Genomic DNA, 26561 nt, shown 5'->3' with positions numbered 1-26561 from the left:
ACAAGGCCCATCCACTGGGAGGGGGGCTTGGAGGAAGGGGCTGGGGGCCCGGACAGGGCACATTCCAGAGCACGGTGCAAAAACCAGCCCCATCTGTGGTTGCTTTATGTGTGCAAGGGAGGCCATCTGTGCTGCACTTTCAGCAAAAGTGTCTCCAAGGTATAGACTTTGATGTTGAAAAAGGGAAAAGCAAACATACTTCCAGGATACTATAGAAAGCTGGGTTCTATCAAAGGCATGGGCTACCACACAGGTGTTTCACATCAGAAAAATCATTAAGAAAGAAGACAGGGCCCCAACAATCCTGAGAGAGGGAGAGAGAGGCCTGGCACGAGCCTGGAGCACTTCCATGCTTGAGATCCGAGGAGAGGAGACACCAGCGAACAGCACCAGGAGGAGGCGCTGGGAAGAGGTTTAGGTCAAGAACCAGGAGAAGCATTGTTACCCAAACGGAGGGGCAGGGAGTTTCCAGAAGGAAGAAGGAGGAAGCCATTGTTAGGGATCAGAGAAAGAGGACGTGAAATGCTCCCGTATTTGGCATTAGGAGGCGATTGTTCATTTAAAGGGGGTGGTTTCACTGAAGTGCTGAGGTGGGCAGCACCAGGAGTGGGAGCCAGGGAGATAACAGCTAGCCCCAGTGTGCTGGCAGGGTTGGAGCAGGAGGCCCTGTCGGGCTGGACACAGTGTGAGAAGGAGAGGCCATGGCCGGTGTGCTTGCAGGCACCTAGGGAGGGCTTTAGTATTATCCTGATAGGATGGCATGAGCGCAGCCTTGATATGGCTGAGTCCATTTATGGGTCTACTGGCCGCAGCCGGGGAGGCTGGGGAGAGGTAGCCTGGGAACATTCCTGCCATCCCAGAGCACATCTGAAGTTCTTGTGATAAAATAGTAGACCCGGGTTAGAGCCCCAGGCTTGCCATGCCCTGAGTTTTTTTTGTTTTGTTCTGTTTTTGAAATGGAGTCTCGCTTTGTCACCCAGGCTGGAGGGCAGTGGTGCTATCTTGGCTGAATGCAACCTCCACCTCCCAGATTCAAGTGATTCTCCTGCCTCAGTCTCCCCAAGTAGCTAGGACTGCAGGCGCACACCACCACACCCAGCTGATTTTTTTGGTATTTTTAGTAAAGATGGGGTTTCACCATGTTGGCCAGGCTGGTCTTGAACTCCCAACCTCCAGTGATCCACCTGCCTCAGCCTCCCAAAGTACTGAGATTTCAGGCATGAGCCACCATGCCTGGCTGCCCTGAGTACTTTTGAACTTCTCTGGCCCTTATTATTCTCATCTGTGAAATGAAGGTAAGAACACAGAATTCCTCATGGAAGGAAATCAGCGCATGCCGGCACCTGGAGTGGAGGAGGCTGTTAGGACAGTGGCTGGCCAGGGAGGACCAGTTCATCTGTGCCTGGCATCTGTTTATGGCTTGCGTCCTCACAGTGATCCAGTGAGAAAGGGCACAGGAAGTGATTGGTGGTTTCCACTTAAAGTATTTACAGATGACCCTTGGGGCTGGCCACCAAGCCGAGGATCACAGGGCAAGGACAGGGCCAGGCCTGGGGCCCAGACGGGTTCTGCAGTTGTAGCTCCCAGCCCAGCACATGGCTGCCCTCACCAAGCCTGTCCTCTGTCTCTCACTCGCTATTCAGCCCCTCCTACCACCTGCCCCATCACGTCCTCTGCCCCCACCCAGGCTCTCAGCAGGCTCGTTTACCCTCCAAAGACATCATCATATTCTGTAATATGATTGGAATCTGAATATATATTTTAAATGACAAGATTGAAATTAAAATTTAAATAAAGAATTACTTTTCTCTAAGTTGCCCCGAAAGCAGTAATTTAGCAGCAAATTGATAGAGAAAGGTAAGCACTGGTCCTTTAAACCATCATGCAGTTTCCGGCATGCGAGCCAGAAGTGTCTCAATTTAACACATCATTGGTTAGTATTATTAGAAATTTCATCAGGCACCAGAGCGCATTATGGCAGGGCTCTGAAGGGGAGGCCGAGGGCGCAGGCCTGGGGCCAGGGGGCCAGAGAGGGCAGCCTCGTTAATGAGGGCAGGTGGGGCTTGGGAGACCCTCCCCTGGCCCCGCGTAGGGATTTAACTGCGATTATCTTCTCATTTGTAGTTCAGTAGCAATCAGGAAGTGAGAACTGAGAGACCCTTGAATGTCATTTGCGCTTCCCGGAGGCCACAGATTTCCAGCTTTGGTGGCTCTCAACGTGTCCTTCTGACCCCCTGAAACCTAGGCTCAGAACAGAAGTCCTCAGAAGTGGCCTCGCCAAGGAGCTGGTTCCCATGAGCCACATAAGCAAGACCCAAAACTCTCCCAATCAGGGCCTGATGAGCAGCATCAACCCCTCGGTCCCTACGCACAGGCCCAAGAATTTGAACGCAAAGACTTTCATTGATCCCCAGAGTGAGGTCCATGGAGTACCTGCCGAGCATCCCCTGTAGGTTTATTAAAGGGGCACATTTTTGGGTCCCTCGCCCAACACCAACTGAATCAGAACCTCCAGGGTGGGGTCCAGAAACTTCCATTCCTCTAACAAGTCTTCCAGATGCTGCTTTTGTGCACTGCCATTGGAGATCCCCGTGGTGGTGGTCGGAAGCCCTCCCTATGTGATCTTGGAATCTGCTCTCAGTGATAACCTGCCAACACTAGAAAGCCTAACAGCCTAGCTATAAACCTATGAGCTGTCATCTAAAAGATCCCAGACACCAAAATATCTCCTTCCCAAGCCTGAGTTTCTACCATTAGAAAGTAATTCCTTTCAAGTAAGAACTGCCTTCCTGGGGCTTCACCTTTGCAGTGCAAGAGCCCCTGAGGGGCCCACATGCTCAGTCCCCAACACCCTGGTCTGAATATGTTTGCCAAAAGCTGGATGCCATCATTCCCCACAGGTGGACCTGGCACCGTGAAGACCTCAAGTGCCCTGCAAAGGGAGGGAAGCTGAAAGGAAGTGAAATATCCACTCTTTGCAGGCAATGGCCTGCCCAGTGATGCCCCCCTCCTGGAGCTCATAGCTGGTGTGATATGATTCCCCCCAGGGCAAGCCAGGGCCCGGTGGTCAGAGGTGCCCGCAACAAATGCACTTCTGCTAGGAGCACTGTGCGAATTTGCTCTTGCTGTTCTCAGAAGAGCCCTAGGAATAACCCTGCAGAGTGAGAAGAAAAAGGAAATGACAGCATTCACCACCAGTGCTGGGCTGAGGACACCAGAGCCTCCCTGTCCCACGTGCTCCCAAATCCCCATTCCTCTGCCACCAGCCTCTGCAGCGCATGGACTCGGAGCAGTGCTGGCCTCCTCACATCACCCAGCTTTCCAGACTGCAGTCTCACCTAAGTGGGTTTGAGCCACAGGTCACATGCCATGCCCTAGCTGCAGGGGAAGCTGGTAGAGAAAGTTTTCTGATGTAGGGAGTTCCAAAAGTGTGGGCCAATCAGAACCATGCCAGAGTTGTAGGGAGGGCCAGCGCCCGTGAGCATCCCTTGCCAGAAGGAGCCATCAGAACCCAGAGCCAGGCAGGTGGGATGGGCACACCAAAGCTTGTCTTCCCCAAATGGGCTGGGTGTTGTGGGGAGCCCAGAGATGGAAACAAGGCTTCAGATGAAGGTCCGGGTACAGGGAGCTTTGTCTGGCATTGTCCCTGGCATTGTCTTCCCTGGGTTTCCTCAAGTTTTCATCCAAGGCCACTTCACACCCACCACCCAGCTGGGCTGTGTTAGGGAACTGCTGCACTGACTTTAGTTCTGGCATTTATGTAATTAGAATCCCACTATATTTATGCTGCCCCCAATCCTCTACAGAACACAAAGAGATGCATGTAACACTGTACGTTTATATGTCAAGAGTAAGGCACAAATGACTTTGCCCTTTACTATTTTGCAATATATACAAAATGGTAAGATACACAGTAGTCTGTGTATCCCTTTTTTTTTTTTTACTTTTTTAGTGGCTGTAAATGACACATTTTATAATATCTCCCAAATTTGTGCACAGGAATTCTGAGAGAGCTTGGCTAGACAGTTCTGCTGATCCCATGGTATTGACTAGTAACCCTTGGTGATGTTCAGCTGATTTGCTGATGGTCTGGAGGGTCTAAGATACCAAGGCAGAAGCCTCAAGGCCTCTTAAAAAGATAGGCCCAGGACTGGCATAGTGTCGCATCTGACATCTCTGTCAAAAGAGTCACAGCACTCTGTGTGTGTGTGTGTGTGTGTGTGTGTGTGTGTGTGTGTGTGTGTGTTTAATTTGACTAAGTGGAAGCTCCGTGCTATGCTGAAGGCTCAACTGTGGCAGTTCCAGGAGCCCCGTGGCCTGCATGTCCTCAGCGTTCATTTCTCTCCCCGTGTTCCCTGGTCTGGTCTCCCCTTTGCATTTCCTCATGATTTTACCCTACCTTTTCTTAATGGTGGCACCAGTCTCTCTATTAACAGGGATGGGAGCGAGACAACATCATGGGTCTGTTGCTTGGGTCTGTCTCCAAGCCTGTGTGACCCCCACGGCTCCCTGGTGTAGGTGTCCCATTCTGCTGGTTGTAAGTTCCTCCAGGGCAGGACCTTGCCCAGCACAGATGCCTGGTACACGGTGGTGCCCCTGACCCAGAGTGCATGCTCAGTGATGCTTGGCAGAAGGCAGCCCCGCCAGCCCTGTCTGCACCGCATGGTACAGAGCATCGTGGCCTGCAGGTTCCCATCTGGGAGACAGTTTCCTTGGCAGGAGAGGGCTGTGGGTGCTGGCATCATCGTCCCTCCAGGAAAGGCCCATGTGCACCCCGGAAGTGGACTCTGAAGCCTGTCTCTGTCAGATGTATCTAGGCTGAAAATGCACTGGTTGCTGTGGGGTCCTTTGGCAGTGACTTGGGCCCCCATCCATCTGCCAGATCGAATCCTGCCTAGTTTTATGGCCCAGGCCCAGCCCATCTCTTCTGGAAGCTTCTTCTCGAGGCTTCATTGATTCACCCTCTTCTGACATCCTTGGGCAAACAGTGGAGGGTGCTGTGTTCTAGTTTCTCCAGGAGACTCCCCCAGGTTCCCCCAGCTCCACAGAGGCAGTAGTCACCCCTCAGTGTCCATGCCTTCATCACACCCAAGCATCCGGAGGGGCTAATGAGTTCTGCTGGTCAGTGGATTGGGCCATCCAGGGCTCCAGGCAGCCTCCAGCAGCATCCAGGGCAACAGTGTTAAGGGTCCCAGCACACCCGGCCCCCATGATGTGGAAACCTCAGCCCCCCAATGAGGGAACCATGCTGTTTCACTGCTCTGCTCTGTGACTCGTGTCATTCACTCTCCCTGGAATCCACCCTGTGCATTCATTCATTCATTCATTCATCGAGCCAGCAGTGATGTATGCTTCTTCCACTGGCCAACACTTTAGCTCAGAGACCCTGCCCTCATGAAGTCATGGAGCTTTGCCTGCAAAGACAGGGCAGAAACAAGGCCCTGGGGGCAGTGCACTAAGTACTGTGATCATTGGGTACACAGAGAGTAGAGGTGAGAACAAGCAAGGCCTGGGAGGACCCCAGGGGAGTCCCTGCCATCTCTCAAACCTCCCTGGCCACGCAGGACGCTGCTAGTCTATATGGCACCTTTGTGCAAAGTAGAAAAAGGGGTTTCCTCTGGGTGGACAAATTAACAAAAGCCTCTCGGGGCTGTGTGTCACAGACTCGTGGGTACACAGCCTGGTGAGCAAAGGGTACTCCATGGGCATCCACTGCTCCTGCCTCCCCAGGTGAGTGTCAGCCCCTCGCCCTCTGCCAGGAATCTTTCACTGCATACCACCTGCGGCTCTACACACCTTTCCCTAAATGAAGCTGGTCCCTCAGAGCAGCTGTGTGGGCCATGCACGGCTGGTTCCCCCCAAGCTGGTGGAGTGAACCCACGTGTCCTCTGAGACTGCTGCAGGGTGGAGGCCCCCAGCCCCCATGGCCAGCAGGTGCCTCCCCCTCTGCGCTGCCTCACAGAGAGCTTCAACCATAGAGGCCCTCGGTCTTTAGTGTTCTTCAGTCGCTGAAAGAAGCAGGATGCTGTCAGCTGCCATAAAACTGTGACCTTTGAAAATTTACAAGAGCTCAGGGTTTAAAAAGCTGCTGCGTTAATGATGCATCCCATTAGCATCTCATTAAGGGAAAGCCAAGAGAAGCCTGCTCAGGACTGATGATGGGCAGATAGGGCCACTCCGTGGGGCCAGGCACAGAGAGGCTCTCCTGGTCTGCCTCTCTCTGCCAAGTGCCATCATGTCACTGGAGCAGAAAACATGGCCAGGAACACTGGGGAACGGCCAAAGGTCTGGGTGGCTTCACTGGTGTCCCAGATGATGGCAGTGGGAGGGCACGAGGGGAAGCTTGCTCAATTCTGCCTTCTTCCTTGCTGCCCGGGCTAAGTTCTTCTGGTTGGTTTTCGTGGCATTCTTGTGTTGGCAGCCCTCCCGACCAGGAGGCATGGAAATCAGGGTGGCCTGGGCTTGCAGGCATTCTGAACCATGGGAGGAAAGAGTTAGCAGGAGCTGGGCTCAGAGCTGGACCCACGGCCCTGAACATGGTCCCCTAGAAGCTTCCAGAACCCGGGGACCACATGGGTTTACTGAGGGCCTGGAACTCGTCGTAGGAGGGGCCTCTAGTCAGGCCGCGCTGACGCACATCACCAGTGGCTCTGCACGTCACCCACCCGGGGGCCCGGCCTCCTCGGCAAAGGGCACACCCCGTGTCCAGGTTTTTTCTGGAGGAAGTGGAGGAAGGAATGTCATTGCATTATTTTAATAAAATACATAAAATTCCTGAACTACAGGTTGCTTGTAGCTTCAGATGTTGTGAGTGCTCAGTAGAAAATGGGTAGCCTTATGTATCTATCCTAAAGGAAAAAAAAAAAAAAAAAAAGACTTGATTCTCACCACAGAGCTGCTTTCTTATACATAAGAAATTGCTTGTAGTATTCATGAACGACACAGCCAAACAGCAGGCCGGTTGTAGCCCACTTTGCCTGCTCACAGCCCATCTGGGCCCGCCTCTGCACACCCGGGATACCCCAGCTTCTTTCCCTCAAGCTGTTCATATATTGAGTCCTCCCACTGTCCCACAGCAGCCACTTGAGGGCAGGGCTGAGTCTTGGTCACCCGTGTCCCTAGTGCCTCGAGCAGTGCCCGACACAGACCTACAGCAGAAGAAACAAACTAAATGAGTGAGCAGTAGGAGTGCTTTGAAGCCAAGGGGCTGAGCAATCTGTGTTGGAAAAGTGTGAGATTTTTCAAGTTCAGAAACTCCACCAATTTTAGGGTGACCGTTGGAACTCCTGAAGTTTTAGCACTCAGAACATGGGGACCCAAACTCGAGGAGACCCCAACCTCCTCTCCTGGAGGCAGGGGCTGCTCCAGGGCAAGTTCCCAGAAGCTTCCCTACCCTGTCAAGTTGCCAGGCCGGAGTGTGATTCAGGAGTGGAGAAGCAGTGGCTGTCGGAAGAGGCTGAAAACCTCTGCAGCCTCTTGCCTGGGACACCTCTAGGATCCCACACGGTGGAGAGGGGCTGCAACACCCCCTCCAGGCAGGAGGGGCTTCTGTACTGTCCAGGAAGGGAGTGCCGGTCAGGAGGCTGGGATCTTAACATTCACACTTTGCTCCCGGGCCCAGCGTGGGACTTGGCACAGGCTCCTTCTCCCTCAGATGCCTCTGATTCCGAGGAAAGCAATTTCCTGCCTCTGAGCCTCCAGGACTGGAGAGCCTGGAAATACAGCGAAGGCTGTGGAGTGGATAGATCCTTCAGACAGGGCACTCGTTAAAAGCTGTCTATTTGGAGAATGCTGGAAAAACCATGCTATTGTTCCCTAAGACTATTAGTGAGTGCGGCTAAGTCCCCAACCCCCTCTCCTCCCAGCCTCTGCCTGTCCCACAGATAGAAATGGGGCAGGCCCTCTGATAAGGAAGCTTGTCCCTTGAATTGTTCTTTTCTCAGGAGATTCACCCTTTTCCTTTGTTTCTTGCTCTGTTCACAGAAGCAAAGCATCTGAAATGCAGGCCAGAGATAAAGTGCAGCCTGATGCAATTAGCTGAGCGCAGCCCACAGGTCCTAATGGGATACGGCTCCCGTTCCTCCAGCGGGCCCTTACGTAGGCGCTGTGTGTCGTCTGCACTATGCGTCAAAGCCCCAAGTGTTGCCCAGCCTCTGCATCCATACCCCCTTTCTGTCCCTGGCACAGAACCCAGGAGAGCCACTCTGGTCAGAGGGACTCAGCAGCAGGCCCTGTCTCCCACCAGCTGGGTTCCTGGGTCAAGTTTCATCAGAAGTCACCGTGAGGACCATGGTCCTCACCTGAGAGGCCTGCAGATGCCCCGGAGGCTCCTGTGTGCTTCTGTGACTGTTCCTGGCAGGCATCCGTATCCACCCCTCATCCCACACCTGGTTGGGGTCTGGCTGTGCTCCTGGGAGCTGTGCTGACTCTTCCCGGGGCCACCTCTACTGACATCCACACCCCTGCATATCCCAGGTATCCTATCCCAACCTTGCCAGCATGTATCCAGGATTTTTTTTTTTTTCCTATTACATATAATGGCCATAGTAAAAAAAAAAAAAAAAAAAAAAAGACAAATACAGAAAAGTATAGACAATAAAATAAGTTACCCATAATCCTCTCACCCAAGAATAACATCCCTGTTAACATTTTGGTCATTTCCCTCCTACATATATTGTTTGACACAGGGATGTTTACATAGGGAGGCCATTTGTGTGTCATTCTGTGGCCTGTTTTTCTCATTAAACATTATGATGTAAGCATTTTGTCATCAAGAATTCTTAGTACACATGATTTTTGATAGCTATATAATATTCCATTATAAGGCTGTGGCTCAGGGAGACAAATACTGTCCTGGTGTTTTTTTTTTCACTCTGAGGTTTATTTTTGCCTTCATCTACAAATCTGAACTAGAGAGTGGGCTCATGGAGCAGAAAGCCTGTCTCCTTCCTGCACAGAGGAGCTGAGGGTCCCACCATCCACCTAGGAGCAGTATCTGAGCTATCCCCGCCATGGGCCTCAGCTCCCCCCTTCCCCACACTTCCTCCATAGGACAATTGGGCCTCAGAGGCTGGTGTGGGGGCAGGATAGGAAATGTATAAAGTCCCTCACCTGCTGTCTGCTGGTGGCCCCTTGGAAAGCTGTCCTCTCCCATGTCCAAGAGCCAGCCAGTGGTGGCACAGAGGCTGGGCTGGGCACACAGTCAGTACTCAGCACATGCCCGATAAGTTGGTAGCATCTGTGTGGTTGTGGTTTGTGGATGGTCCGAGGGCCAGAGAACCCATCTCATATCTCAGAATGCTCTTCCCGTTGTGATAGGGCAGGTGGAATGAGTGGCCATGGAGGGTGACAAGGGAGGCACTGGCTTGGATGTTCCTAGAGGCAGGAGCTTAGCAGAGGTCCCAGCTGCTACTACTATGGCAGAACCCCCTGCCATTCCCGCCAAAGACTGGGTGGAGGGCTGAGGCTCTGCCTCTGACCCTGTACTCAGTGGGCGAAGCTTAGGCAACGGGAGTCTTGTTTTGGAGGCTAGGTCCCTCCTAGGGAGTCTTGTTCTGGAGGCTGGTCTCTGGCCAGGCTATGCTCACCTCCTCATCTGCTTCCCACAGGCTCCCGGCATCTCTAAAGGGGACAGTCAGTCCCAGGGACTGGCGACCAGCATCCGGTGGGGGCAGACGCCTATCAATCAGTCCACACCCTGGGACACTGATGAGCCACCCTCCAAACAGATGAGAGAGAGTGACAATCCAGGTAGGTACCTCATCGGCAGATAGAAACGACTGAGCCCAGGGCTTGGCGGGAAGCTAGAGGCTTCCTGGGGACCCCAACTCCTGCACAGCAGGTCTTGAACCCAGGGCCTGCAGAAGCCCCCTCCTCAGGTTTAGGGGGGCAAAGGCACTGTGTGTAATTCCCTGTGAAGGAGCTGTCCCTCTGCGTCTTCCTCTGCTACTCAAGGACTCCAGAGAGCAAAGGGAGTGAGAATGACATTATCAGGGTGACTTTCAATTGAGTCCAGATTCTTTTGAATCATCATTCCCAAACCTGGGTACTCTGATTCATAACAAATTTCTCGAGTCATGCCTTCCAGTAAGGTTTTTCCTTGCTCGTGGTTGTATGACAACTGGGGTGTTCTACCCTCGGGGACTGGGAATTAATTCGCCAGCTTGTACAACATCCCAGCCCTTCTTTGGACAGCTCCAGCCATAATGAATGCCCTCTCTTTTATCTCCCATTGGCCCCAGAGCCCCCCCTCAGGATACGCAGAACACCTCGATTTGGCCCTCCACACAACAGCCCTACAGGTGTCAGGAGACCCCCTTTATCCCCCTCTCAAAGTCTTGGAATAAACACACCAGGCCATTCAGCCATGCCCCACAGCCCATAGATTCCAGGCCCTTTGCCTTCCAAGGCTTTGCTCTGCCCCCTGCATCCCTCTTGAAGTGCAGTGGCCAGAACTCAACAGTGGTCTGCCCGGCACATGCTTCCTTCAGCACCTCTGGTCTCATCACTCCTCAGCTAGTAGCCACATCACATGCTGCTTCAACAGCACCCCGAGATGCCCCAGCAGCTACGGTTACCCCTGTTCATGTCCTCACAGTTGGGCTTAGGCTGCTGGGTTTGGAGACCCAATAGCAAGGCTTCATCAGTGTTCCTGTTTGCTCTTAGGATCTCTTAGACACCAGCTTCTGTTGCTGACCCTACCCCTCCCAATTATGTTCCCTGCAGACCTGGTGTTGTCTTCCACGTCATTATCCAAGTCACGGATTAAAATGCTGGGAGCTTGGCCACATATAACTAGAGACTTCTCTTTAGGTCTCTTGTACCCTTGGGCCATTCACCCCATCATAAGTAAATCACCTCCATGGCACTGTGTCTCTGTGTCTCTGCCACAGAGTCCCCTGGGGCCCCACCCATTACACTTTGAAGTTCTGATGCATTTTTCCAGGCTCTCTGGCTAATCCTGGAAAGAGCAGAGCTTGGGATGACATGCTTTGGCTTAAGACACCCAGGCTGGCTCATAATGACACCACCTCCCCTCTTCAGGCTCGGGGACAGTTCCCATTAGCAGCCCATTCTAGAATCTTGCCATTACCTCACTGATGTTTGTTGGCTTCCAGTTCTCCCTGACCTCTCTCGTTATCAAAATCATAAATATGTGTTGCACATGTATTGCGTGCCCTGTTCTGTGCATCATCGCAAGGCTTACAGCAATAGTGCCTGCTGCTGAGGAGGAAACTGGCTCAGGAAAGGCTTGGGCCTACGGTCCCTCGGCTGGGAAGGGGCGATGCAGGCCTCGTACCGTGGTCTATGTGACTCCGAGCCTTGCTCCTTACCACCAGCTGGTGGCTCTCCCTTGGACAGTGGGCTGGTAGTGACCCGCCATCTTAGCTCCTGCCCCACTTCGGCGCCATTTTCTTTCTGAGAGGGAGCTCCCAGCTCCACATTCTATCCTGTGGGGCTTGTGGTGCTGAGTGGCCCCCTGCCCCCTACTCCCCTTCCTCTGTCTCCCCATCCTCAGTGTACACTGCCACCTCAGAGCAGCTATGAAAACCAAGGTACCATTTGGGCCATGGAGACCTGGACCCAGGCTCATTCAGTCAGAGGCATCCCAGACTGGCCTTCCCTGTCATGGTGTCTCCCAGTTTCCCTCACAGGCCCCCTTAGGTCACCCCGCCTGGCACAGCTGACCTCGCCTCTTGTGTTGGCTCTCAAGAGATGTATCTGGACCCCACCTCATTCAGCCATATTTTTCTTAAGGACTAAAGTGGGGTTCTCTTGTTTCCCCCAGGGCTGGCCATGCCCAGGTTGCTTAGCACAAGGCCTGCCCTCCCCAGCAAGGCCCGGCCAGCCTTTCCATACGTCCCCCACCAGGGTCCCTTCCCTCCTGCGAGGACCATGCCCGGCCCCGGGCTCTAGCGCCCTCACCTGAGGGCCCAGTGAACACCCCCATCTCCACCATCCCCTTCCCCTGCCTCCCTCAGAGGCGAGCTTGCAGAAAGGGAGGAGAAACCCCAGCATTTATAGGGCATTCACCACATGCCAGACACTCTGCTAGTTTTGTTTTGTTTTGTTTCCAAATACATCTTCCTCATTCTGTTCTTCCTGGTAGTCCCCTGAGGTAGGATTTAACAGATGAGAAGAATGAGGCTCAGAGGAAATAAGGACTTGCTGAGGTCAGGCACGGTGGCTCATACCTGTGGTCCCAGCACTTTGGGAAGCTGAGGCGGGCAGATCACCTGAGCTCAGGAGTTCGAGACCAGCCTGGCCAACATGGAGAAACCCCGTCTCTACTAAAAATACAAAAATTAACCAGGCATGGTGGTGCACACCTGTAATCCCAACTACTCAGGAGGCTGAGGCAGGAGAATTGCTTGAACCTGGGAGGCGGAGGTTGCAGTGAGCTGAGATCGCGCCACTACACTCCAGCCTGGGTAACAGAGTGAGACTCTGTCTCAAAATAAAATAAAAAAGAACTTGCTCCTGAGGCTCTTAGCTACTAAGTAGCAGAGCTGAGAGTGGAACCCAAGTCTCTCAAAGGGCTCTGCTTCCTTCTCTCTGCTCTGCTGCCTCTCACCTCTCCCAGGCAGGCCTCACTTCCTCCTCTGAGCTCCCATGGCTGTTTGTTCGTAGACCCCCTAGCACACTTATCCTGGGCTGCCATGATCACAGATTCCTAATCGGTCAGTTCCTGGACGCAGGTGTCTCGTTCACCTCTGTGACCTAGCACCCAGTGCAGGGCCGGGGATGGTCAGTGTTTGTTGAATGAAAATGTAACCGGCAGATGATGTTTCTTCCATCTCCCTTGCAGGCACAGGGCCATGGGTGACCACGGTGGCCGCCGGGAACCAGCCCACCCTGATCGCACACTCCTATGGAGTGGCCCAGCCTCCCACCTTCAGCCCGGCTGTGAACGTCCAGGCCCCGGTCATTGGGGTGACCCCCTCACTGCCTCCCCACGTGGGGCCCCAGCTCCCGCTGATGCCAGGCCACTACTCGCTCCCTCAGCCGCCCTCTCAGCCACTGAGCAGCGTGGTGGTCAACATGCCTGCCCAGGCCCTGTATGCCAGCCCTCAGCCCCTGGCCGTGTCCACACTGCCCGGTGTGGGGCAGGTGGCCCGCCCAGGACCCACCGCTGTGGGCAACGGCCACATGGCAGGGCCCCTGCTGCCTCCACCACCGCCAGCCCAGCCGTCCGCCACTCTCCCCAGTGGTGCCCCTGCCACCAATGGGCCCCCCACAACCGACTCGGCCCACGGGCTGCAGATGCTGCGGACCATTGGCGTGGGGAAGTATGAGTTCACCGACCCGGGGCACCCCAGAGGTAAGTCCTGCTGCCACGTGCCTCCCCATGGGCCTGCGTCTGCACCTCCCTGCGCGGTCACTGCAACACCACCGGGACAGGGGGTGCTTCATGCCAGCTCCTTCACTGGCCTCCCCAACCCAGAGGCTGCAGTGGAGCCTCCACCTGCCCAAGACAACTGGCCTGAGATGGGGGAGGGAGGGGGAAGGTGTGGAGGGCGGGACAAGCAAAGTGGGGAAATGCGCCGGGGTAAGAAGAGGAAGGAAGGGAGAGCCTGCAAAGCCCAGAGCCCGTCCCCCTCCAGCCCAAGCCCTGGCCATTCTCACCTCCAACCCCCAAGGCCAGGCCAAGCTGCAAAAGGGTGAGAGTCATCCACTCCTCTTAGGGCACCACAGAACAGTCCCTTTGGGGGCCTTCTCCACATTCCATCCATGAGGACATTCAGAGCATGTACTGTGTCCTTCCCAGGGAAGGCACTCTCTGTCGTGCCATCGGATGAGAGCACTGCCCAAGGCAATTTAGTTAGGCCCAGGAGACATTCCTAGACCATCTTGAGGCACTTGAATGTTTCATTTCAAGGATCCAGGGGTGGCTTTGTGAGACCTTGGGAAAGAGCACCTCCAGCCTCAGCCTTCAGTTAACCCTCTTCCCCCAGCCTCAGGGGAGTTTCATTCCAGGGAACTCGAAGGTAGATCCTTCAGAACAGAGCCTCGGGAAGGATGCATGCTAGACATGGTCCTAGTTGGAGCCCCCGGTCTTAGGGTTAGGGTTCTTGATGTCTGTCTGAGGGATCAGTCCAGACTGGAAGGCAGAAGGGGACAGGAGGACCAGGGCACACATATGAGGCTTGCTGGATTCCTCTGCTATAGGTTTGCCTAGCCCTTAGTGCCCCAGACAAGCCAAGTCCCTGCTCCTGCTGGATGCAGTGGGAAAGGCTGCTGGGCCACTGCCAGGTACAGGCAGTGGGGGCATAAGGGTCCACGGCAAACAGTCTGCCCCAACGGGGTATCTACATCTCTTTTGAAAGAGGACACTAGACGGTCCCAGAAAGTATGCATCTCTGGGCACAACTTCCCAGCCTTCCCACATAAAACCCCTTGAGATGGCATTTCAGGGTGCTCTGCCGCACTAGCCACTCTCCTGTCTTCTCTCCCAAGTCTCTTCCTTTGTCATTTCAAGCAATTTTCATGCCTTGTCAAGCATCCCAACAATAAAGCTCATGTCTGGATCTCTGTTGGGTTTAATTCCCAATCTGACTGAGCCCTGACTGCCTTTGTTTTGGAAATCAGCACTAGTTTTAAATGACAAAATTGTAGAAAATTACATCTAAATTCTGGTAAACTCTTGCTTTAAGATCTTTTTTTAAAAAATGACTAAATTGATTTTTTCTTTGCATTGTTTTGGTTAAGCTCTGTCTCCCTTTAAAAAAAAAAAGAAAGAAAGAAACTTACTCCCAGTTCAAGTTCATGAGTTACCAACTCTGACAACTGGGCAGCGGGCATCCTGCTTCCAAGGCTATGCCAAAGCCCAAGGCACCGGGTGGCATATTCTGTCCCCACATAGCCCCTCTGGGCTAATGCAAGATCTTGCTGGCTTGCCACATTCCAGGCACGCATCTAGGAAAAGGAGCTGTTGTGTGCAAAGGTAACTAGCTGAGATAGGACTGGAGTCCCTAGTTTGGGGCTCAGCACCAAGCTGGGATCTGCCCCACCAAAGCTGCTGGGTGCAGGCAGCTAAACATTGTCAGCCCTGAGCCCATGAGATCAGAAAGACACAGGTGGCGGGGACAGGACCCTGCAGGACTTCTGTGCCCACTGGGTCAATGACCATTGCAGAGCTGTTCCTGTAACCTCTGTGCAAGGACCTGAGGGTGTGAACCATCCTCTGTGGTGGTCCTGAGCCAATGGAAGGGAGGGGACAAGAAATAGGGGCCCTGCTAAGATTCCCTCTACCAGGCCCCACTGGGCAGACCGAGGGCCAGGTGTGAGGGCCAGGGATGGGGTGGGCCTAGAAAGTGTCCTCAGCCCTGCCTTCTGGTGAGCTAGCGGGACCCACCAGCTCTAGCCAGTGACAACAACTGACCGGTCCATCACCCTGATTTCCAGAGGTTGCCAGCACACTGGCTCTTTCCTTGAAATTCCATGTAACTCGCTTCTCTATTTACGGCCTCATCAGCTGATGGAGCCCCTTATATTTGCGGGGAAGAAAGAGTGACGCATGCGCCTACAAATGCCTCCAAACTCAAGCCTGGGTGGGTTTTTTCTTTTTTTAATATATAAGTAATTTCTCTTTTCATTTCTAATCTTAAAAGCCTTTATTGCTGAAGCTATAATTTGTCTGTCAGATCTAATGTCAAACAACTGCATATTTTTTAAAATAAGAAACCCGAATTTTGAAACTAAATCTTTGAAACTTGCCATGTGAGAGTCGTGTTCCTGACAGGACCACGTGGGCTTGGATTTGGGTCACTTTTAATTTTGCCCCTAGGGATTTTACATCTCTGAAGCCCAATTGATTTCACACTCCTAAATGACAGACAGCTGGCTCCAGGCAGGAACAGGAGGCTCTGCGTGATGGCGTCAACACAAGTCAGAACTCCACTTTAGAAAAAAAAAAGAACTTTCCTTTTCTCCTGTTCTCTGTTTGAAACCTTGCCCAGCATTATAATAAGATCCACCATGCAACGCCTTGAGATCTAGCTCGTTAAAGTCCCCGATTTTCCCTGCTATTGTTTGACGTGACAACCTGGCCTCTCCCGGGGTTGAGTAATTATGGGGAGATTCCCCTCCATGAAGAACAGGTCTTGCCAGCCAGAGGGATGGGCCACTGGTATTTTTAGACTTCATTAGTGCCCAGATTTAAAATTTCACATTTTGTTTCTTGTAATTATCTTCCGATCGACTGAGCTCAAATTTCAGTTGGGGCCCTATTAGTCTGCCTTTCCAAAAAGGGCATTGGGACTTTAAAACTTAACCAGTTGAAAAATAAAGGTGGCGTGGAAATGCTTTTTGATTTGCAGTAGGTCAAGCGATTGTCTCTCATCTGTGACTAGAGAAGCCAGCTTGTGTGCCGTTCACTTTAATGAGTGTTATTTAAATGCATTGAGCACATATAGATTTTCTTAAGAAACTTACAAGACAAATCTTTCTTTCTCTAAGAACAATTTGGGGGTGGGAGCAAGCTGTAGGATTTTTTTTTAGATGATATATTGAAAGCTAATTAAAAATAGATTTCATGTGTGCAAAGTGATAAGGGAGGAAAAAAGAATTCGTTCCATTTGAATCCTGTTATGAAGTACCTAAGACATTTGTCTCGTTGTTGGATTGGAACCGCCGAGCTAACACATGGGGAGAGGTGTGGCCAAGCTCAGGCCTCGGTGAGACCTGGAGTCAGTGTTACTACCCCAGGATCCCGTGAACCCAGCTGTGCGTGCCTGATGACAGAGCACAGGCTATGAATGCAGCTATTTCTACCCCTGCCTTCTTTGGCAAACAGTTTTTGGTGGCTCAGAGGATGTATGGGGACCTTTTAAAGCCCCAAGCTCCAGGCCTAGTGGTGAGCTGCAGAAAGGCTATTGTGTCTTCACCTGCGTGGCTGGGAGTGAAAAGTCAGGCTGCACCTGCTCCCACCTGCTTCTAGACCAGAAAGCAAAGCCCACGTCAACCTGAGCAGGGAAAGGTATCTCTTCGGACTTCATATTTTGCAGGGGCCTAGGGTGAGGGGTCATGAGGATCCATCTACAGGCTTGTCCTCCCTTCTGGGAGGCCGTACTGGGAGAGAGGGATGGTTCAGCCCCTTCCTTTGGTTCTCCAGCTCCTCCCTTCCTATTCTGGCACTGGACCTCCACCCCATGGCACACTGTTCATCCTCGCTGCTGCATTCATCCCTGTCTTCACAAGTAACAGTGATGAGATCTTGTGAAAATACTTTGAGGCACAGGGAATAGCTGTGTGACTGGGACAAGCCTCCTCACTTCTCTAAGCCTCTTTCCTCATCTTTAAAGTGGGGGTGACAGTACCACCCTCACAGGGCCTCAGGGAGGATTGAGTGAGATTGCGGACATGTCCGTACATAGCACTGTGCCTGCTTACCCCAAAAGCAGCTCTGGCTATTGCCTCTGGTCCAGGGTCTAGAGAGTTCAGCAGAGAAGGAGGCTAGGGAAGGGGCAGAAGGCCAGGCCCTCCCCAGCGCAGAGGAGATGGAAGAAGCCCATGCTTGTCCACAGGGCTGGCAATCCCTGGTCAAGCCATTTAACTTAGGGATGGGGACCCCTTCCCTAAAAGGGAGGTGGGATGCATCCCTTTTCTGTCAGGAGGACTCAGGATGGCTCTCCCCAGGTGTGAGGCCTGGCACTGATCTCATCTCTCCTTGCCCCACACTCTGACATGTCCAGGGCACATTGTTCCTTCCACAGCCTCCATAAATATTCTGGAAGAAGCTGGGAATGCATGATAAAGCTGTTCGCCCACACTCAGGCCAGAGGCACAGAATTTTATCCAGACTGGAACTGTCTTCCCACAGACCTATTCTTCCTGTGTCTGTGCCTCAGAAATGCCAACGTGAATTCATTCAGGGTTCAGACTCAAGGCCTGCGTTGTCTGTGGCCAGCCCTTTGTCCACCTCTAGCACTAAGTCTGAAAACTCAATCGATTCAGGTTTCTACATATGTCCTCTGCTCTTCTGTACCCCCACCACCCCACCATCAGGCCACCGTCACCTCTGGCCTGCACACTGGCCTCCCAGCCCACAGTGCATTCCTTCCAGTCTGGCTCTACGGTGCTGCCAGAGTGATTTTTCAAAATGCAGGTCTGGCCCTGCCACACCCCGTCCAACAACCCAGCTGCTCTGGAGACAACGGCCAGCGCTGACTCGGTGCTTGCCACCACTTCATCCTTTGCTGTTCTGCTTGCAGGCTGCCCCGTAACCACCCCAGGCCTTGGCTCTCCAGTCTAGCCGTGCACTGTGCCTCGGTCGAGTGCCTGTGAGACCATTCGACTGTGAGCCCCGGGGTCAGGGGCAGCAAGGATGCTATTTCATCCCCACTCCCCCCTCAGTTTCCAAGCCGGTACCAGCACTCAGAGATGCCCCAGAAGCGTCTGATGAATGTGGGCACAAAGCACTGAGCTGAGAATCACCCACCAGGGTTCTGTGACTTCCCCTTCCCTTCACATGAAAGCAGGTCAGTGCTCAGGGCCCCAGGCATACGGGGATGGAAAGTGCCCTTAGGAGAGCTCGTTCTGCAGCCCGTCACCCCCCGACACCTGACCCACGCCTCTGGGGACAGAAGTCCATCTATTTCAAACTTCCTTCTGCACCCAAGCACCTCCACTACATCCTGCCCCAGACCATACAGGCTCTGGAACTCTGCCTCAGTTTCCTCATCTATAAAAGGGGGAGAAGACTAGAACCCACTTCTTACAGTTGTGAGGATTGAGTTATTTTACATACTCCTAGGCTTAGAATATTGCCTAGCATGCAGGAATCACTATAAAACTGTTCACTGTGATTACTTTACTGGTACCAGGGCCATCTTTCAGTGTCCATGGCCTTTTAGGGGCCCAGGTTAATGAGTCCCAGGAGATATGATATTTGAAGCACCTAGCTCCCAGGGCGTCCACCGTGAACAGAAGAAAATCCCCTTCTCCCATTGTAACGTTTGACAATCCTCCACTGACCATAACAACCGGAAGGAAGCAGCCTGTTGCTGGGAACTTCTCCCTAATTCCGGGAGCTATCTGTCTTGGGAGAGCTCCTCCTACCTCCCCTCAGGGGGCTCTCAGTATCCCGTGGCATTCAGCTGGATAATCAGGGTGCCAGGGACACCGCCGGGGCCAGGTCCTCCATGGCCACGTTAATAGATGGGACCAAAAGAATTCTCTGGCTCCTCCAGACCAAACAGCCAAGGCTGCAGGCAGAGAGAGTTGATTGTGAGGATGTGGCTTGCAGCATGGATGGTGGTTGAGAGCCCAGATTCTGCAGCAGACTGCTTGGGTAAATTCAAACTCCACTTCCCACTAACCCCATGAACTTCTGCTAGAAAAAGGGTGTCTCTAAGCCTCAGTTTCCACATCTGTAACTTGGAGGTAATAGTGCCATCCTCACAGACATGCTTTGAGGATTAAATAATGTATGTAAAGTCTTAACCCAGTGCCTGGCATGTAGTAGGCTCGAGTAATATTAGCTGTTGTTATGACCACTACTGTAAATCCTAAAGATTCTTGGAGGAGAAATCGGGTCTGGAGCACCTTAGCCTCAGGACCACCACTGCTTTTAAAGCAAGGTTGTCCAAAATAATCTCCCAAGTCTGACTGAATGGCTCACAACATGGATCTGAAACCAAACCCCCATCCCACCCTTGCCCTGACTTTCCAGCCCCCACTCCTGATACACACACCCTCCTCCAGGCAGTGTGTGTCTCAGAGCCTGTGGAATTCGCAACTCCATCTGCACAAGGTTCTTCGTCCTCGCCTGAGCTGTACCTGCCCCAGCCCTGCTCAGGAAGCCTCCTCCCCTCACAGGGCTCTGTCCTCACGGGGCTTGTTCATCAGTAATTGGAGGGTTGTCCAGGGCTTAACGGTTTTGTTAACAGATCATTTGACTATGAGTGAACCAGGCAAGCGGAAAGATGCCGCAGAGGCGGCTGGACCACCCAGGGATGGTGTCATCCTGGGAGCAGGAGGTGACCCCTGGCTGCCCCAGCCTGCTCAGCAGGGCACAGGCAGAGAGAGCCACCCTGGACCCTCTCTCCACGGGGCTGCGGGAGCATATGGGCCTTCAGCCCCAAATCTCCGCTGAGCATCTTCAAGGTCAGAAGCCCTGCTCTGGCCCCAGTTGTCTGACAGGGCCAGAGGTCCCGCTGCCGATGGGGATGAGAGGGCTGTTCAGACGAGAGCCAAGGGTGGGAACATTTCCTTCCTGGGGGCTTCAGGTGATGGTGCTGACCCGTGGCAGGAAGCCAGCTGCCCTGATCCCAGCCGCTGTCTTCCCTCAGGAGCAGCAGGCCCCAGCAGACACTGGCAGGGTAACCCGTGAGGTTCCAGGTCAGTGACACACGGAGGCCACTCAGGGGCTTGAGTCATGTCCCCTCCCTCCCTGCTGCACCACCAAGTTCTTACTGAGCCATCACATTGTGGTCTTAGGCACCTCCTGTGCACAGATCCCACGTGTGGCTTCTCTCCTGAGCCAGGCAATAGAAACAGGCAGGGTGCCAACTGCATGCCCCACGTGGTCTGGGTTCCTGTGCACATGAGGCCTGTGGCCATGTCAGGCCCTGGGAGAGAGGTGCAAGTCTGCCCTGGGGGAGCTGGGGAGACCAGGAGGTGCCAGCAATAAGGGCCTCAGGGGCTGGAGAAAAGAGGGGTCAGGTTAGAGCCTGCAGGAAAGTTAAGGGGACAGTGAGTGGTTCTACAAATGCCAGATCGTAGGAAAGAATGCTGGAGGGAAGTGCCAGGGACACAGAATTATGATTTTCCAATAGATCCATCTATCATAGAGTCACACACACACGTGTGCACACAGTTTGCAGGGCCTGTCCTGATTTGAGATAGGGTCAGCTAGTGAGTTAAGCACAAAGGCCCAAGCCATCCCTCTCTCTCAATGCTTGGCACGCCAAGCCCGGGGAGCCTGCTCGGGCTACTTAGCTGACGTCTTAGCCTCATCAGTCAGTGTTTGCTGGGGTAGCAACCCAAGATCTTGCACAAGAGTCCATCATCTCCGAGGCCATACTGGTCTTGCAAGGTGAAGACCTCCTTGATTCTCAGGGGCTTTGACCTGGGTAGAAAACACTGGGGGCCATTAACCCTCGACAGGGAAATCAGGTGCACATCCATGGGCCAGAAGTTACCTGTGCACCCCGCTTTCTCCTGTCATGACAGGGGTTTAATGTCGAGTTTCCTGTTGCCTAACCACTATTTAAACATCTGGCATCTGCTGTTTGTGCCAGGAAAAGTATGCCATGCTGGACTGAGCCCTAGAGTTTTCTAGAGGTTGGGAGGAGTTTTGTGAGAAGGTGAGCCGGGCCATGGCGTGGTATGTGTGCCGCTTGTCCCCATGTGATGGAGAGGGAAGGACATCATGGCACCCCAAATAGGAAACAAAACTGGAGAAAATGTGGCACAAAACTGGTTCAATGAGAAATGATCTGGTTGAAATTGCATTCCATTCAAGAGCACACTCACTATTCTAGAAATGTAAGGGGTAAAAATAATACAAGCAGAGTATTTTAGGAGCATAAAACATTGTGTAAATTGCTTGAAGAAAAAATGGCTGAAAGGTCGCCATCCATTGAAATCGTTGTCATTGCCTGTTTTCTTCATGTAACTCTCTTCTTTAAAAAAGAATATATGTTTATATTTTTAAAACATTTGTATTATGTCCATGTTCAAGGGAAGCCCAAGTGTTTTCAGTACACCACAAGGCAAATGCTCCTTCCTTTTACAGTGTCCTGGCAGCCACTTGGATGACTAAGCACAGACTAAGACTGTGAACAGTCTGGTTCTGCCCACAGGCCTCTCACTACCTTGCCCTCCCCTCTTGCAAATGACCTCTCGGTGTCATTGCTTAATGCCTCAGACCAAGGTCTACACACAATGCCGGTGTGTATTCGTTTTTCACCAACATCAGCAAAGTCAACGCCATGGCTACATCTTAGTCTGCTAGGGCATGTCTTCCCTGGTCATGCTCCAGCCTGTCAAGTGCCTTTTAAAGGAACACCAGGTGACAGGCAAGGTGGCCCAGGGAGAGGGATTGTCTCCTCCTTGGTCTTGAGCATCACACTGTAGATATTCTGACTTTTCATTTTGTGCTGCCATCACAAAATGCCACAAATTGGGTGGCTTAAACAACAGAAATGTATTTTCTCACAGTTTTGCAGGCTGGAAGTCCAACATAAAGGTACAGGCAGGGTTGGCTTCTGGTGAGGCCTCGATTCTTGGCTTACAAACAGCCGCCTTCTCACTGTATCCTCACATGGCCTTTCCTCTGTGCATGAACACTCCTGGTGTCTCTTCCTCTTCTTAGAAGGACAGCAGTCCAACTGGGTTAGGGACCCACCCTATGACCTCATTTAACCTTAATTTCCTCTTTAAAGGCCCTTTCTCCAGATACAATCACATTGGGGATTAGGGCTTCAACACAGGAATTTGGGGTAGGAGGGGACACATTTCAGTCCGTAACAGTCTACAAGTCTGTCTAGTTGGCAAATGGAAAGGGTAGCCCCTCACAAGGCACAGTTCCCATGTAGTTACAATGTCTGACTTCTACCTGTGGGTGTTTTCAGTGATTCGCTTGAACATTTTCATAAATGCACTTTTGCCATTTTTATCCTGGTTTAGCTACAGGCTGCTCCCTCTGCTTTGTTAACTAAGCATTGGATATATTTCCCATGATTAGCATCATCCATACGTGGGGTTAATTGTTTTTCCATAGAACTTTCATGCTGGGAGGGAACCTACCGTCACCACTGGGAACTAAGCAGGAACCACCGATCGCTAGACAGTTTGTCCTGTTAAATGGTTAAGAGCTGTCTCTTCGTGTAACTTCCATGGCCCTGCCCTCTGGAGCCATCCAGAGCAAAGCTGGTCCCTGTTCTACATGACAGCCCTTCAACTTTTGGAGGATGGCAGAATTTCCTTTTCTCCAAACCAAAGATCTCCAGTGGCCTCAGCTGCTCATCCTGTGAAGGTTCCCTTTACCATGTGCATGTCCTCCCTGGTCATGCTCCAGCCTGTCAAGTGCCTCTTAAAGGGATACCAGGTGACAGGCAAGGTGGCCCAGGGAGACGGACTGTCACCTCCTTGGTCTTGAGCATCACACTGCAGATATTCTAACTTTTCTATAATAATTGTGGCTTATTTGGTTAAAACACACGTTTATACACGCAGAGATATATAAATATACACTTAAACTTCCAAATGAAGCGAAAAGAGAAAAAATTGTCTCCAGAGTCCTGCTGTCCACTCGGCTGGTTTCTTTGGTGTCCCCACCTCCTCCTTTTTATCAGGATCGAGATTGTTGGTCATTCCTTTTTGTAGACACCCCCAGCCCCGCCTTCATTCCAGCAGCTTTTTGCCCCTAACTTGGGAGCAAGCGAACTTTCTGAATTTTTAAATTATTTCCTTTTGAAGTCTAGGAGGTAGGTGTGTCTCAGCCCACCTACCCTACCCCCATGCCCCAGCCGTGCACGCTGAAGCAACTCACCGCCTTCCTCTCTGCTGATGGGAATTTACTCCTGAGCAGCAACCCGTCTGCTCCGTTCAAACCCTTCTACCTCCCTCCTTTACCACCATAGTGAATGTCAGAGTAGGATGCTACCTACAGTCAGCCAGGAAAACCTCACTTTACAGGTGGGGAAACTGAGGCTCAGAGGTATCACCTAGCTATCACATTTCCCCCAGAAACTGTCACTAGAAAGCTCCCTGTGAAACCACCCCTATTCCATGGTGCCCTGTGGAATTGCTTCATTTGCTGCTAGGAGTTGTTCATCTGAGACCTCTTCTCTCCTCCCACAGACCAAGAACTCTACAGGGACAAGCCCAGCATCTGCATGGGCCGCACTGGGCCAGCTCTTAAGCCTCTCCAAGCTTGCCCATGTGGTGCACGCTGCCAGCCTCTGGGATCAGAGCAGCACATCCCACCAGGAGCCCTCCGTACTCAGTGGCAGCTCCACAAGGAATGAATGGGAGGAGGAACAGGGACAAGACACGCACCACTCACAGGGACCAAGTCATACATGACGCACACAGGCAAGGTCAGCCAGGGCCACAGAGGATGATTTGATGAGGGAGGAGACATCATCCCAAAAGGAGAGGAAAAGGTGACAAGGGCAAACTCTGACTCGAGAATATGGGAGCCCCCACCCCATCACTTCCCATGGTCAGGGGCTTCTCTGGAATTCCTGCTTGGCAAACTCTCCTGGGCAGATTTCCACCCTCCAGGTCTCTACAAATATCAGATGAGTGTTTTTTGTGGTGACAGTGGTTTTCAAAAATGACTCTTATATCCTGGTTAAATTGCCCAGCTTCAGCCAGGCACGGTGGCTCACAACCTATAATCCCAGCACTTTGGGAGGCTGAGGCGGGTAGATCACCTGAGGTCAGGAGTTCAAGACCAGCCTGGCCAACATGGCAAAACCCCGTCTCTACTAAAAATACAAAAATTAGCCGGGTATGGTGACGGGTTCCTGTAATCCCAGCTACCTGGGAGGCTGAGGCACGAGAATCGCTTGAACCCAGGAGGTAGAGGTTGCAGTGAGCCAAGATCGCACCACTGCACTCTGGCCTGGGTGACAGAGTGAGACTCTGTCTCAAAAAATAAATTAAAAAAAAAAGACTAAATCACCCAGCTCCTTCCTGGGAGCCTGAACACCTAGTCAGCTATGTTTCTCCAGTGGAGTCCAGAGCACCTTCAAGAGCCAGACCCTGGCCCAGTTAGCATCCCCGGTTTTCCTTGCTTTCTTTTCAAACCCCAAATAGAACCTGTTGCTGCAGACCTCACACGCCCCTCAGTTTAGGAATTGCCATGGTGATTCTGAAGGCTCCTAATCCATCTGCTCTTGTGAACAGGCAGGTTTCAGAAATTCTGATTGATCCAAAAATAATTTCTATATTTTCAGTCTTTCTTTTATATGGAGATATTCATTACCTTCAAGATTCCTCTCCCAGAAAGCAGAGATGTGGACATGTGGCCTCCCCCTGGGTCTTTGTAGTAATGGTGCCGCCTGAGGATTTGAAGCTGGCCCTGCTGTTGGTCTTGGGCTGGGGTCGGGAGTGCCATTCCAGGGAAGCCGGTGGGCAGGGCTGGGAGATGCAGCCTTCTCTTCCAGAAGGGAACAGAGGTGGGGGGGTTGGATGTTTTGTGTGTGCCTACCACTTTATATTCATTGTATATTCACCCTGTATTTATGTATTCCTTGCATCTGCCCTGTGAGGCAGAGTCATGGATGGAAAACCAAGGCCTGGCTTAAGACCCTGCCCAGGTATAGCTGGTAACATGAGAGTCATTCTCAAGACTGCCTGCCTCCAGTGCCCATACCCTTTCCGCCACACCACACCTTGGGGCTTGCTGTTGTAGCCTGTGTGGTCACTAGGCATGTCTGGGCTAAGGACAGGCAAGTCCCACAAGTGGCTGTTTCGTGTCTCCTACAGTCTCGTGGCTGATACTTCTCTGTATAAGCTGGTGATTCTTGGGCTCTTTCCTCATCTACAAAACTGTTGTTGGGATGGCTGGGTGGATGGATGGGTGGGTAGGTAGATGGAATTCCCAAAGTAACACAAGGGGCATTGGGCCATTTGAGGAAGCTGCAGACAGAGCACTGGCCACCACCAAAGCCACTGGAGCTTGGGAGTCAGGCGGCCCTGGGGAGTCCTTGCTGTTGCTGCGTCTCCCATGCCTTAATCAGAGCATCGCCAATGCAATAAAGTTAATGGAGCCAGTCATCCTATGAAGGAGCCAATTCCGTGCAAAGATGATACATCTTTGAAGTTGATGAGGCCTATTAATTGAGCTTATGCCCTTTAAAATGAATTAGATTCTTGAAATCTACCACACAGCAGTACATCCATTTAGTGTTTCTGTCACCGAGGAATGAGGAGCCACCAGCACAGAGCTATAGGAACTGTCTTCCTGCTGACATCTAGCACGGCCTACTGCTCCTTGGGAGCTCCACAGATGTCATGCCTGGCCGGCCATTCTTGTTCTTAGCAAATTCCCCAAATCGGCATAAATAGCTCCAGGAAGAAAGTGATACCAATGATCCATGGGCCTCTGGAAGCGCATCCAGCCAGTCCTCAGCCGTTAGCCCCTACCTCAGGATCAGTTAGCAGAGATGCACAAGAATACAGCTAGACTGCCAGCACTTCAAAAATGGCCACTGCACAGGTGGAACTGGTGCAGGGTGGTCCCCGGGCTCCAGTAGGGTAAGCAGACATGGTTTCCAGGAGGTGTGTAGACTTGGAACTGACTGAGCAGAGTGAGTGCAGTCAGTGAGCTCAGTCAGAGTGACTGAGCAGATCTGACTGCAGCCTGAACGGGAATCATCACACGGCAGCCCCTGGACCCCCAAAGATGCACCGAAGCTCTGCTCAATCTCAGACTCCTCCCAGTTACCACCACTCGCAGTTGCTTAAGAGCACAAAGTGGCAGTTGTTTTGCCCACAGAACATCTGCTGAAGACAAAACTTGTGTTTATAGCTCTTCACTTCAAAAGACTGGCCGTGTTATAAAAAGAAAGGGACCATCTGTCCCTCTTCTGGACCCCAGCGCC

The 26561-nt window shown here is 52.3% G+C and overlaps 1 protein-coding gene across 4 annotated transcripts in view; it reads left to right on the top strand.

Moving 5' to 3' along the window:
* Nucleotides 1–26561, top strand: part of KLHL29 (kelch like family member 29) — a 322115-nt gene that overhangs the window by 243833 nt on the left and 51721 nt on the right. For all 4 annotated transcript variants that reach the window (XM_525706.8, XM_009442100.5, XM_009442101.5 and 1 more), the window contains 2 exons: nucleotides 9609–9750; nucleotides 12809–13321. In XM_525706.8, the coding sequence (XP_525706.3) occupies nucleotides 9609–9750; nucleotides 12809–13321 (655 nt within the window). The remainder of the gene's footprint in view (nucleotides 1–9608; nucleotides 9751–12808; nucleotides 13322–26561) is intronic.

This window comes from Pan troglodytes, chromosome 12 (assembly GCF_028858775.2).
Source record: "Pan troglodytes isolate AG18354 chromosome 12, NHGRI_mPanTro3-v2.0_pri, whole genome shotgun sequence".
NCBI lineage: Eukaryota > Metazoa > Chordata > Mammalia > Primates > Hominidae > Pan > Pan troglodytes.
Note: the sequence above shows the minus strand (reverse complement) of the source record. Positions and strands in the feature narration are given on the sequence as shown.